We start from the raw sequence: 13,394 nt of genomic DNA, 5'->3' as shown, positions 1-13,394 counted from the left end.
AGACTGAGTCAAGACCAAGACCAAGGCAGGGCGAGACCAAGTCAAGACCAAGATCAAGGCAGGGCGACACCGAGTCAAGACCATAACCAAGGCAGGTTGAGACTGAGTCAAGACCAAGACCAAGGCAGGGCGAGACTGAGTCAAGACCAAGACCAAGGCAGGGCGAGACTGAGTCAAGACCAAAACCAAGGCAGGTTGAGACTGAGTCAAGACCAAGACCAAGGCAGGGCGAGATTGAGTCAAGACCAAGACCAAGACCAAGGCAGGGCAAGACCAAGACAAGACCAAGATCAAGGCAGGGCGAGACTGAGTCAAGACCAAGGCAGAGCACTGCTAAATCTATCACTACTTTTAAATCTCTTGCTCAAAACTTTATTTTTTAAAAAAGCTTTTATCCCTGTGTGAATATTATTTCATTGCAATTTATTTATCTATAATGTATTTTTATTATTATTGTTTTATTAAAATTTTGTCTTGTTGTGAAGCACTTTGTAACTTTGTTAAGAAAAGTGTTATGTAAATAATGTTTATTATAATATTATTACTACAAGTCATCTAACAATGTCTATTTTAAGAAGAACAGGACTTTTATATCTGAAACCACCATAAGTTTGTATGGGTTAAAATGTCCCGAACATCCCTGAAAGGTTGTTTTCAGCAGGATATGTGATTTGGTTAAACACAAGGTCACAGAAAAATAAAAACTGATATTGTATAACATATGGTGCGTTGTTTAATATAGTTTTAATGCACAAACTCTGACTACTGTAGCTCAGTAGTTAAATCAGACTTTGTGTAATAACTATTCTGGGAAATGAGACAAGACACAAACTGCCTCATCATTACTGCCAATAAACTGTTTTTGGATCTTGTATCTTTATGAAATCTTGAACATCTTCCAATTTTTTTCAGTCTGCCTGTTTTTCCGTCTGCCTGGGTGATGACGTGGAACATGTAAGACACAAGATATAATCAGCTGAGCGGCCCATGACAGACTACAGAGTGGAAACCATGTGAGAGTGTTGAGCCGCAAACTCTTTCATTAGCCCTCATAAATGTTATCTGGCACATATCTGAGACAGGCTGGGTGGAGCGCCTGCTGCGATTTGGCCCGTTCTACACATCCCCGTCCTCCACCTCCCGTTGGCTTAGTCGGTTGACAGCCTGGCACTGAACCTGATTCCTGAGTCCCGATTTTACACACTTCCTCTGTTTCTATCTCAACACCACCGCAAAAAACCTGCAGCTCTGATTAGAAACCAATTAACTCCCCAGATCCCGGGGCCCCTGCAGAAGAGCCTGCAGGAAGTCATCTAGATTCGACTCCTGCTCCGGACGGGGGAATCTCTGCTCTCTGCTCTCATTTGCTGGAAGAGTTTGTCAAAGAAAAGTAAGCCGGCAAGTGGAGGAGTTACTCTTTTAATATGACCTAACCTAAATGTGAGATGTGGCAGGAAGAGATGGATAACCCTGGTACCAAGTTTGTGTCTCCCTCATGTAATTATCATTTTGATATCTTTGGCTTCTGTATTGATGGATACCTTTCAGACACTCTTTTCATTTGTCTTCTTTTCTTTCTCAATAAACAGAAACTCTGAGAAAAGCTGCAGTTGTTTACAAAAAGAAACATTTTCAAACACATTCATAATCCTCAAAGACAATCCTGCTGCTACAATAATAATCCGTCTGGCCTACAGTAAAACTGATGTTTTTTTAACCTTTTTTACAAGGCGGTTCACAGCCCAAACAAAAATTGCTTTTCTGTCAAATTCTAAAAAGCGGAGGAAGTCTGTTGAAGGAATACAGAAACATTTCCAGACTGTTTTTCTGTCTATTCTTGACAGACATTTTGGCTTCGCCATTCTCTCAACATAACATGGCATGACATGACATAGTATTTCTTGGCTAATTGACAGATGATTCTGTCCAGTCAACAGCCGTGTTTCCATTCAATTGTCAGGTGAATTTTAAGCAAACTTTTGAAATGTCACAAAAAAAGAAATGTGAATTAGGACTGTTTCCATCAACTGGTTTGGAGCGAATAAACTCGGCTACAGCATAGTTTGGTCAGAAGTTGGCGCTATAGGCTACGCATGGCTGTAATCCGTCGGTAAATGGAGTAGAAGAAGAAGTAGAGGTTGAACCGTAAACAAAACAAGTCGCCTTGGCCGACCTACGTGGATCTAAGAGAGAAAATTGGAGAGAGGTCTTCAGGAATTAGTTTCAATTGGGCAAATTTTAATTGTTCTTTCATGTCAGCTAGTATTGGCCATATTTCATGGGTCAAGAAAACAAAGAAAGGCAAATGTTAAATGACAGCTGGATATTGGTCCAGATGCCATCTTATTCAGGGTAAAGACATGCAGTGTGTCCCAATTCCATGATACTTCTAAGCAGGCTCTGAGTCCATAGTGTGTTCACACTGGAAAAGGGACAAAATTAAGTACTCAAAACAGTCGGTATACATACTAAAACCACTTGTTTTTTGAGTTTGCTGTTGATGCAACACAATGGGCCTCATGCAGCAACACTCTTATATTTTCTCTTAATTTTCTGTTAAGAGATAGTGTTTTGTGAGGTCACGGTGACCCATGACCATCAAATTCTAATCAGTTCATCCTCGAGTCTAAGGCCCTGTTCACACCTGGTATTAACATGCGTCCTCAGCTTTAAGTACAGGTGTGAACACACTCAAGACGCATTGAGGACGCGTTGAGATCGGATCTTTCAGACCACATTCAGAGGTGGTCTGGGCCACATATGACCACATTCTTTTAGCAGTGTGTACGCAAATGCGTCCTGGCCACATTAAGTACATCCGCCTACTCATCTGATGTCCAGCTGGGATCCGCGGGATCACCACGCCCCTCAGGTGAATAAACAGGCAGACACGGGCACTTGTCACCATGGAAACGGCCTCTGTGCTCTACTGTATTCTATTAAAATATATCTTGTTTATAGGCTACATATCTACAGACTATCAGACTAGGCACGCAAAGTGCATAATTATCATACTGTCGGAGATGTGTCAGTGATTTTGTTCTGCTGCTTTGCGCGGAGCTGACACCCGACCGCCCGACCGCCCAACCGCCTGTTCTCTGTCCGCCCCGGCTCTCTGGAGCTCTGTACTCCTCTGTTGTCTGGCAAAAGCAGCGGTGCCGGCACCGGCGGCGCGGAGTTCCCCGGAGACCGCCGGTACAATAACCTTTTATTTTGATGTTAATACAATGTACCAGAATTCACGAATATGTAGGATATTACTACTGACATTCATGTAATATTACGTCACAACGGCTGCTATATTAGCCATGTGTTTACTACATGTTTATTTGCATATAGAGCGGGGAAGTGAGATCTGATCACAAGTGGCCACTGAAGATGCATGTGGAGACGCATTGTAATGCCAGGTGTGAACAGACGTACTTAAAGCTGTCCACTTGTGATCTGATCACTGAGGACGCATGTTAATATCAGGTCTGAACAGGGCCTAAGTGGATGCTAATGCCAAATTTGAAAAAAATTCTATTAAGGTGTTCCTGAGAGATCGCGTTCATGGGAACGGGGGGACGGACACATGAAAACATAATGGCTGTCGCCAGCGTGGACGCATAAAAACTATCATTACAGGAGAGGCACAAGCTGTGGCTCAGACAGGCCTGTAGAAGTCGGATGGCTGGAATAAGAGTGTGAGATTAACGCATGGCATCATGTGAATGGATGCCAGAGCCTCGTGATTATCAGTGATATCTTTATGTCGGCTTCATCTAGACGCGAGACAAGATGAGAATATGATTGTCACCTCCAGCACCTCTCTCAATAAAATGCTGGAGTAATAAGAGCCTTTATTTTATGGGTCTGGGTAATGGTTCTCGCCAGACGCAATGAGACACTGAAAGTTCCTTATACTTAAATGCGCACTGACAGACACACTTAGAGGCTTTAAGTACTGTGAACACTTGATGAAGGGCCTTGAAGTCTTGCTAGCTTGTTTCATTACCACTTGTCATTCTCTCTGCCAAGCCAACTCTTTGCTACCTTTTTCCCCCCACTCACAAAACTTTTTTCTTCTGATTAATTGCAGCCTTTTAGGCTTTCTCACAATCAGCCGGGACCATTTTGCAGCCTTTTCATTACAAAGTTAAACGTCTGGCTATGGAATACAGTGGCAGTAAATGCCATATCCTTTCAGAAAGGCAAGGGCAGGGTAATTGTCTCTGTGGCATAATCGTCCCTCAACAAAAGCCAGTGGAAATGACAGGGTTTTAACATAATAAGGAGCACTGTCACTGTGGTTTCACCCCACAAAATCCTCCCTACCAGCATCTGCGCTGCAGTTTGATTCCCTCTATAGCAGGGAATGTTTATCTCCATCTAAGGGCGTCCATTTTGCTCTTTTTCTCCGCTGCCAATGGCCTGTAATTGCCTCCATCTGCTCTTTGTACATACAGTATCACTTGTCCTGGCAGAGATAACAGTGCGGTGAGAAAACCGGTACGACAGCAGAGAACAACCGCCTATAAATGTCAGCTAGTCACCGATGAAACACACCCACAGCTATCTGACTGTCAGCTCTTTTGTTGAGTCATAATGACAGTTAGAAAGGCAGCGTTCCTAAAAAGTTTTTTTTTTTAAGCCAAAGCTTTATCTCAGTGAGGAGACAGTTGACAAATTAAATCAATAAATCAATCACACAAGATGGATTGGGTGTCAAAAAATGATATCTGCAAATGTGAAGATACTGGGTGCAGATTGGGGCGAGCCATCTCTACCATCTCCACTTTTGGGATGCGAGGCAACAGGTGTTCCACGTAAACAACAAACAGGAAAAGCATAAATGAAATTCAAAGGGGGGCAGCACAGTAAATCTGAGGCTCCAAACTGAGCCGGCGCACCGGGGATCTAAAGAGCAACTCAGCTCTGGTGAGATGCTCTACAGAGGATACATATCTCCTCTCTGTTAGATGCCCAACGACAGTTCCAGCCTCATGGAAAAATATAAATCCCCTCTCTCTCGCTGTCACACACGGCTTATTCGCATTCACATTCACATCCTCCTCTCCCCGCTATGTTTGCTCCTGTAATTCTCCGACACTATTCTCTCCCTTCTCTCTGTCAGAGGAACTTAAAGGCACACAGAAGTATCCACTATAAGAGATATCAAGAAACTGTGCAACGCTGTGCACCAGCTATGGGGACCCGGTGAGAGAGCAGGGTGAGTATGAATTATACATGTGTAAAGGGGGGGTGGTGATGGTGGGGGGGGCTTCACATTTGTCGGAATAAATGCATAAAGCGCATATTTGCAAAAAACCCATAATATTATCTGTCACAATCCAAGGTTACCAAACATGCAAGGAGCAAATTATTCATTCCCATACAAAGCATAGTGATGAGGCTGAATAACTGCTGAGAGCGACAGAAGGAGTTTGGTTTGGATACACGGGAGGCCTTTCTCTCTCTCTCTCTGTGAGTTTGTGTGCGGGGTTGTTAATTAGGAAGCTATTTGTGTGGAGAGAAAAGTTCATCTTCGTGATCTGCAGAGCGTCTGTCCCTTTGCACTGTCAACTCTCAAACACATATGACTACATCTCCCACGCCAAACTTTGGAAATGAACTGTACTTTAAAAAAATTCATTAATACTGTTACATTAACAACAATACACAGGGTTCAAAGTGATAGAAATAAAACCCACATAAAATCATTTCTACTGAACTTTTAGCTTTTTTTAGCTCCACTTTTTTTTGTTTTAGGCCACTTTTACTGTACAGTTCAGTCTCGGTGCTCTAATAAGCCAAGTTTTCTGCAGCAGGAGGCAGCTGCTTTCGGCAAACACCCTCTGATGAACCCACTGTGCACAATGCCAAAAAGCAGTCCTGACAAAGTTGGCAACGAGAAGTTGGAGCATGTAGCAGGTATTTTTAGCAGGGGTTGGTGGGAACCAAAACAGAGCAAAAGGGAAAGTGAATATTGGTTTACAAGGTAATAATGTGTCAGGGTTGTGTTTCTTCAAGCCTGTTTGGAGTTTTTCTGCCCCCATGTGGCCTACAATCATTTAACACATGCAGCTTTAAGAAAAATACACTACGGGCATACTTGTCAACCCTCCCGATTTTCCAGGGAGACTCACGTTTTTCATTGCTCTCGCCCGGTTTCCTCCCGAGGTTACAATTCTCCCCCATTTCTCCTGATTTAGAGCGAAACCAAATGTCTTTTCCTGGCTGAGGAGAGCTGCTCGCGACACTACTGGGCTCACCGCACATCACAGCATCACAGCAAAGCCGTTGTGGTGTGGCAAGCCATTGGAAATAACAGGTTTCAGAGCGCAATTATGCCGTTGTCGCATTGTGTCTGAAAGGACCATCAGTGAGAGAGAAGAGGAGAGAGAAATGGAGAGAACTAAGAGAAAGAAATACTCCAAAATTAATGAATGAATGAAAACCGATGAATATTATTTTATGTCAGAGATTCACACAAGTTCACGCCGGAGGGGCGAATTATTAAATTTGATTTCCTTAGAATTAAAAGTTAAATTAAAAGTTAACAGTATTTAACCTTTTCAACATAAAAATGCTGTTGCAGTGTACTTATTATTTTGTTTTCAGTCTTTAGACGGCAACAAAAAGCAGGAAACAAAGTCTCTGAAACTTGGGAGGACCCCCAGATGCCCTGCTTTGGTTTTGAAATCCTCCCTATTTTTGAGGTCTCATAGTTGGCAAGTATGACTTTGGAAAAATACTACTACATGAGAAGTATTCTGCATTGCTGGGACCATTTTGATTTTTGGTTATGTATTTGTCCTTTTCCTGTCCATAAGTAGTCAAATTTTAATATTTTATAACTCTCAAAACTACCGCCAAACGATGCACTGATCCAAGTTTAAATTTCTGATACTGATTCCAATACTGATCTGCCGATAGCGGGTACCAATCTGATACTAGTGCTAAGTCATTGGAATCATGCAACATGAGATTGCTAAAAACTGAGCTGTTGCTATGACTGAATGTTACTGATAGAAAACACTGATTTCTTTATTTTAATGTGAATCAATCAGGTCACAGTTGGACGGCTAAAAAAGGTCAGTATTGACACGAGGATCGGGTGAATCCCTCCCATCAACAGAGTTAGTCCCCCGGCATCAGAGTAAAGCTTTGATTCTTAAGTCCAGACCCACCATCTGATCTGGCACTGATATTCAATAACCAGACAGACAGAAATCCATCTCCGAGGAGGCTTACAGACCAGTTTATTTACACTGACAGAAGGCTAAATTTTACCAGACTGAAGTGAAGCCACATATTAGACTTTAAGAACTTTTTCCTCAAATAGAAAATCCTCAATTGCTATTAGCCTTCCCAATGCAACAAAGTCGTGTAGAAGTCAAAAGGTACAATATAAGAGATCGCTCATAGCTTGTTGCAGAGAAAGAAAGTTGTGAAACACAAAAGCCAGGTATTCAGTCATGTTAGAGTTAAGAGTATCTGAAGCTTTTCTCTTAAAGATGAGATCATCCTACTGCAGTGAATAATAAAGCCAATTATGGAAGGATGACTTTAAAACAATGTATTCAACTGGACTGGAAAGTTAATCAGTAAATAATTACCTAGTGGTAATGGTAATCAGCTTACTCTCAGTGCTGTAGTCTCAACACTGTAATTATTTTTGTGTAACTTTGCTCTAGAGTCCTCAAAATATGAAATCAAAATAGCTCTTTAGTTCCAATGAGTGATTTGAAACACTTTCCTGACATAATCAACAACCAAACCTTAGAGCTACGGTATAAAATGACTGGTGGAGTAAAAACAGCTGAATTATAACAATACCAGTAATTTCTGAATAAAATGATTTATGTTTTGAAGTAACAATCAAGATATTTGTTATCACATTTAACCTTTAGTTTGACGAGTTCTCACTTTTCATCATCAGCTGTGACGCTCTGATTGTGGAAAAACAAAAACACATCCAATATTTTTATAGTCAAAATGAAATGTTGAACATTTCTTTTCACAATTCAACAAGTAATGACTTAATTTTAGAAACAAGCAATTTGACCATCGTGTTCTTTCCCCCCGCTGAATGTAACTGATGACAGCTACCATTTTGAAACAAATTACACATAATCATCTATTTGCCAAAACTGATCTAAAATCAACAGCGGATGCCCTTTCCAGTCTGCTGGAGCCTCTTTATAGGACATGATTCTGGCTCCCCACTCTGATGAATTTAATCTACAGCCGCAGCAGTTCGCCTTTGTGAAGGATCCCTGCAGTTAAACGCATCCTCAAACTGTTCACACCTTCCCTTCACGACCGCTGCCCCTGTGACGAACCAATCACCACAAAGTCATGCTGGGGAAAATATGCATATCAGCCACAAGTAGTGCTCTGTTTATGTTTATGATCATTACTTCTTGCCAGCCAATTACCACCGTGAATATAACACGATTCACAATATTAAAACAGTGCAAACCCTCCGCCATGGCGCAAATGGCGAGGTAGGTTGTGTTCATTTGCTTCCTACCACTTAAAGAAGAATAATATGCAGATAAACCTGGTCAACTAATTACAGTAATGATTGCAAAAATGTTCAGAGCAGTGAGGGCAGATGATCACTGAAGCATCACAAGACTGAGCAGTAAATATGCTAATTTCAATCTGAAGTAAATAGAGGCTTCGGTTTTACCCCCGCAAGTTAACGAAATGAAAAAAAAACGCTGCATGCTAACCTTGCATACATCCACTTTATACACCTCGCTTCATCAGAAAGTGACGTTCATTAGACTGGACAGATATTATTGCAGCCCCGGACACCACAGGCATTTTTAAAGCGTTGTTCGGCCTTGCGAGTTGTAGAGGAGCATGCTTTTATTTGCAGCAGGAGCTCGGGGAAGAGAGCTGCATGCAAACACGCACACATAACAGCCTATACGTCCTCTTAAACAAAAAGGTCCTCATAAGGACGGCGGGCTGCCAACTGTTGGTCCTCAAATGTATAGCTAAGCCAGTCTACTATACACACACAAACACCTGGGGGCGTGTGCTGTTGGTAAGCTTGCTCAAAGACACTTTGGCAGAAGTTGCTTAAGGACCTGATGCAGCGTTCAACTTCTCCATAAAAGCTTCAATTTCTGAGTTGTAAGTATGACTTTTCACTACGGCTGTCAAAGTTAAAGCAATAACGCGGTAATGCAACTAATATCTTTAACACAGTAACGCATTAATGCAATTTTTAGGTTGTTGTGGGCTCAGTTTTAAAGATATTGGCATCATATGAAAATAGAAAATCTAAGGAATCCATTGGTAGCAACTATGTCCAAACTTACGCTAAATTTTGGCGAGGAAAAACTGGCATGGCCATTTTCAAAGAGGTCCCTTGACCTCTGACCTCGAGGTATGTGAATGTAAATGGGTTCTATAGGTACCCACCAGTCTCCCCTTTACAGACATGTCCACTTTATGATAATCACATGCAGTTTGGGGCAAGTCATAGTCAAGTCAGCACACTGACACACTGACAGCTGTTGTTGCCTGTTGGGCTGCAGTTTGAGGGTTGAGTGTGAGGGTTTCTGGACAATATTTGTTATTATTTTGTGTTGTTAATTGATTTCCAATAATAAATATATACATACGTTTGCATAAAGCAATCATATTTGCCCATTCCCATGTTGATAAGAGTATTAAATACTTGACAAATCTCCCTTTAAGACATTTTGAACAGACAAAAAATCTTGCGATTAATCACGATTAAATATTTTAATCGATTGACAGCCTTAATTTTCACACATTCGAGTGCTCTGATAACACATACATAATAACAAAATGCAACCCATTAATCAAAATGTTTCTTTATGGTGCGTATATGGTATGATGCTGCTCTACTTTGCATGACAAAATGCAGAAAATGCTGAAAGCACTCGCAAATATTTACACTAAATGCCGAAATGAACATACAATAATAAATCGTAACAGTCTTTCGTGAACTTGCCATACATGCCATCCATCCAGCGTCTTATCATCACCAAACTCCCCCTTCGTATTTACCACCTTTCCCCCCAAGAATCGCTCAGGTGCACTCAACTCCTGACATTTCTGACAGCACTTTAAGACTCATTTGCTCCTCCCACTTTGATTCCCCCCTGTGGATTCAAACCGACCACCTCCGTCTTCCCATCTCGACCCCTCAGGTTGAAGCTGCTTCAGTTCCCTTTGATCCCCCCCCCCATCCTCCTCTTCCTCCTCTCTGCATCCGCCTCCCTGTGTGGCTGATGGACGGGATCATGAGGCCCTGGGTGAGAGACTCTCTGCCATTTTGACACATCTCTTTGACAAGGTGAGAATATCTGTGGAGAAAAGACTAGGACTGACTGCTGCCCCCCCTCCCCCCTTCCTCACATCCTGCTTTCACTTACCCACCCAGCTCATGTCTTGAGTGACAGCACAGCACGGTGACACACGTTTAACATGTAATGTGAGGGTAGACAGGGGGACTTCACTTCCTTTAGGGTTTAGTGTGGCGGACAGGAGTGCAGTGAGTGCAGTGTGTTCATGGTTCAAGGTGGTGGAACATCTCGCCTGGGAGACCCACAATCTTCCAACGTACTTCCAGCATGCAAGGCTGCTTTCAGTGGCTACAATCACAGCTGCAGCAAAGGGAAATGGAGTCTTGAGATGTGGAGCTGTCATCATCGAGGCTATAAATCTCACAAATACAAATCCCTCCGTCCGTGCGTCCTGTTTTTCCAGCCCGCATTCACTCTGCGGGAAGCTTTTTTTTTTCTTTCTCTCCATGGTTGCAGAACAGAGTGCAGCAGAATCAGAAAAAAAAAATCTAGAGTTTGTACCACAGATGAATTTTAAATGAGACCAGCAGAAAACAGCTCTGACATTAGAGATGACTTGCACCAGCTGGCACAATGAGGCAGCATACAGGTAACATGATTAATAGATATGGGGAGAGAAACAGCTGAGTGTGTGTGTGTGTGTGTGTGTGTGTGTGTGTGTGTGTGTGGTCGGTCACTGCTCATGAATTGAGTGTTGGATTTGATCCTGTTCACCACTTTGGACAGTTTTTATGCTTCTTACACACGCACACATATGCTCACACACACGCGCGCGTAAAACATGGCACACACACTCCGCCCCTCCAGCACGCACACACACACGACAATTCACCTGCAAAGGCAGGTGCACAAGCGCGCACACCCCTGCACGTGCACAATTCTAAGCACACAGGCAGACTTTGACACACACTTGTCTGCAATGGCATTTTCGCAGTCAAACTGAGGACCAGCAGCAAAAAAACACACATTATGTTAGTCTCTCTTTCCTTCTGTAATCTATCCTCTCATCCGGCTGCTGTTTGGAGAGCATGTGCATATACAGTACTGGGAGTATGTAGCCTGCAGGGTAACACAAAAATATTGCTCCACAAGGCTGAACAAGACATGTAAAGCTGCTCTGGAGTGGCGCCGCTTCATTACTGTCAGTCATCCATCAGATGACATTTTGCGGTCTTTCTGTGTCTTTCTGTGTCTTTCTGTGTCTTCTGTGTGGTCCTTTTAAAACAGCAGCAGCCCTGCTCTGTCCGGGACCCTTTAGTGCATCCGTTAACTGGCTCATCTTACAGGAAAATGAATACATTATCATGCAACTTTGGCAAAAAGCGAGCCGCTGATGACTCGTTAAAGAAGTGCACTAATGAGCCTGAAGCTGAGGCTGATCTCAGGTCTATCAGGAGCTGCAGAACATCCGCAGAACAACATTCAGCATCCATTCTGCACAACTTCAACTACACTGATACACAAGTGTTGTTCAACTTACCGATGAGAGCCAGCTGTAAGAAGTACAGTCCGAGGAAGTCCATTATGGAGTGCGACATTAATTCAAATCGATGCAATCCTGGTGGCGAAGCGATGATGATGAGCGAGAATAACAAAAGCCCTCTCTTCTCTTGTTTCGTTGGAATGAATTGGCACCGAAATTAAAGAGCGAAAAGAATCGCAGCTATTTCATCAAGTGATGACTGGTCACTTACGCTGACGCCGGAATCCACAGCATTGCGTGAAAAAACAGGAGCAGAGCAGAGCATCATTTTTTTTCAAACTTTTGTCACGGAGGAGAAAAAAAAATGAGGTTTACAGATGCGCCAAAATGGAGCCAGATGTTCCAAAATCAATGCAACACCGAAGAGAGGGGGTGGAGAGGAAGAAACACAGTTTAGGTGGAAGAAATGTTGCGCGTATTGAACATCCTCTGGTGCTTTTCATCCACGTCCGTCTGCATCCCTCTCTCCTCTTCTCCTCTTCTCCTCTTCTCCTCTTCGCCTCCACCTGCGCACCGTCTGGAGAACTGCGGATGAATCACGGAGGCGCGTTGCTTTGCGCACTCCGACCTGCAGACTCACACACAACCCTGTGATCCTTTACTCCTCTGCTCCTCTCTGCTCCTCTCTGCTCCCAGGCGGGTCCGTGTCGGAGATATGCCCGGCCACTGCTCGTTTAAAAAATCCAATCTTGGCCAAAGTTGAAATAGGACAAGTTAAATCGATAGCCTATTTCATACTGCCATAAAATGGAAACAATAAACCTGCGTAAAATGGTGCATAGGCTGGGTAGAGTATCCACACTTCTCTGGAAGTAGGTTATTCCCACCCAAAAAAAGAGAAATCGACTTGCATGAGAAATATTGTAGGGGCCCTACAGCAGCAGAAACAGCAGCAGCAGCAGCTCAGGAGGAGCAGACAGTAAAAACAGAGAGCCAGGCTGACTCACAGTGTCTGTGCCTCTTAATGGTGAAAATGAGGAGACCATCTTGCAGCCAGCATGGTCTGTTTGAGGCTACCTGCTGTCTAATGTGCTCATGCTGCTCTCCTTTCAGTAGAACAAACAATAATCTATTTTGATGTGAGGACAGCATCTGATTGACAAGCTGTATTATCATCATCATGAGACCTACTTTTTATCTATAAGAAATGTGTTTGCATACACCCAGAATAATTGGATTACGCCTGTAGAAGCAGCACTCCATAAGAATATTTAAATTCTTCATACTGACACAGCTGTTATGGGTTCCTTTTTCCTCTCCTCTTTTTTTTGTGGTTAATGCCTGAATTATTTTCAAGCCGTTAAACTCGCACTCTGGATGAGAAATTAATTTTTGAGCGGTTCCTCTGTTGGGAGTTGTTTTGCCTCCTCAAGCTTATTTTTGGAGTTTTTACAGCATCTCGGGGACACTTTCATCCAGAACCGTGTTTGAGCGGTATGTAAAAAAGGCTGACACTCAGGGAAACGTGGGAAGGATCATACTCCTGTTTCTAAAGAATGAGCTGCACAACCTAAAACACTTACAAACTTCTGTTCAGTCTCTGGTTTGTTTTTTTTGAGAAGAGAGTGGGCAGT

At 42.8% G+C, this 13,394-nt stretch overlaps 1 protein-coding gene across 1 annotated transcript in view; it reads right to left on the bottom strand.

Moving 5' to 3' along the window:
- The window catches only part of gfra4a (GDNF family receptor alpha 4a), a 169,180-nt gene extending 156,585 nt beyond the window's left edge, over positions 1-12,595 (bottom strand). The window contains exon 1 of the mRNA XM_037796815.1: positions 11,818-12,595. Coding sequence (XP_037652743.1) covers positions 11,818-11,875 — 58 coding nt within the window. The 5' untranslated portion in view covers positions 11,876-12,595. The remainder of the gene's footprint in view (positions 1-11,817) is intronic.
- Positions 12,596-13,394: the final 799 nt, after the last annotated feature.

This window comes from Sebastes umbrosus, chromosome 16, assembly GCF_015220745.1.
Source record: "Sebastes umbrosus isolate fSebUmb1 chromosome 16, fSebUmb1.pri, whole genome shotgun sequence".
Taxonomy (NCBI): domain Eukaryota; kingdom Metazoa; phylum Chordata; class Actinopteri; order Perciformes; family Sebastidae; genus Sebastes; species Sebastes umbrosus.
The sequence above is the reverse complement of the archived record's forward strand: the minus strand, read 5'-3'. Positions and strand labels throughout refer to the sequence as shown.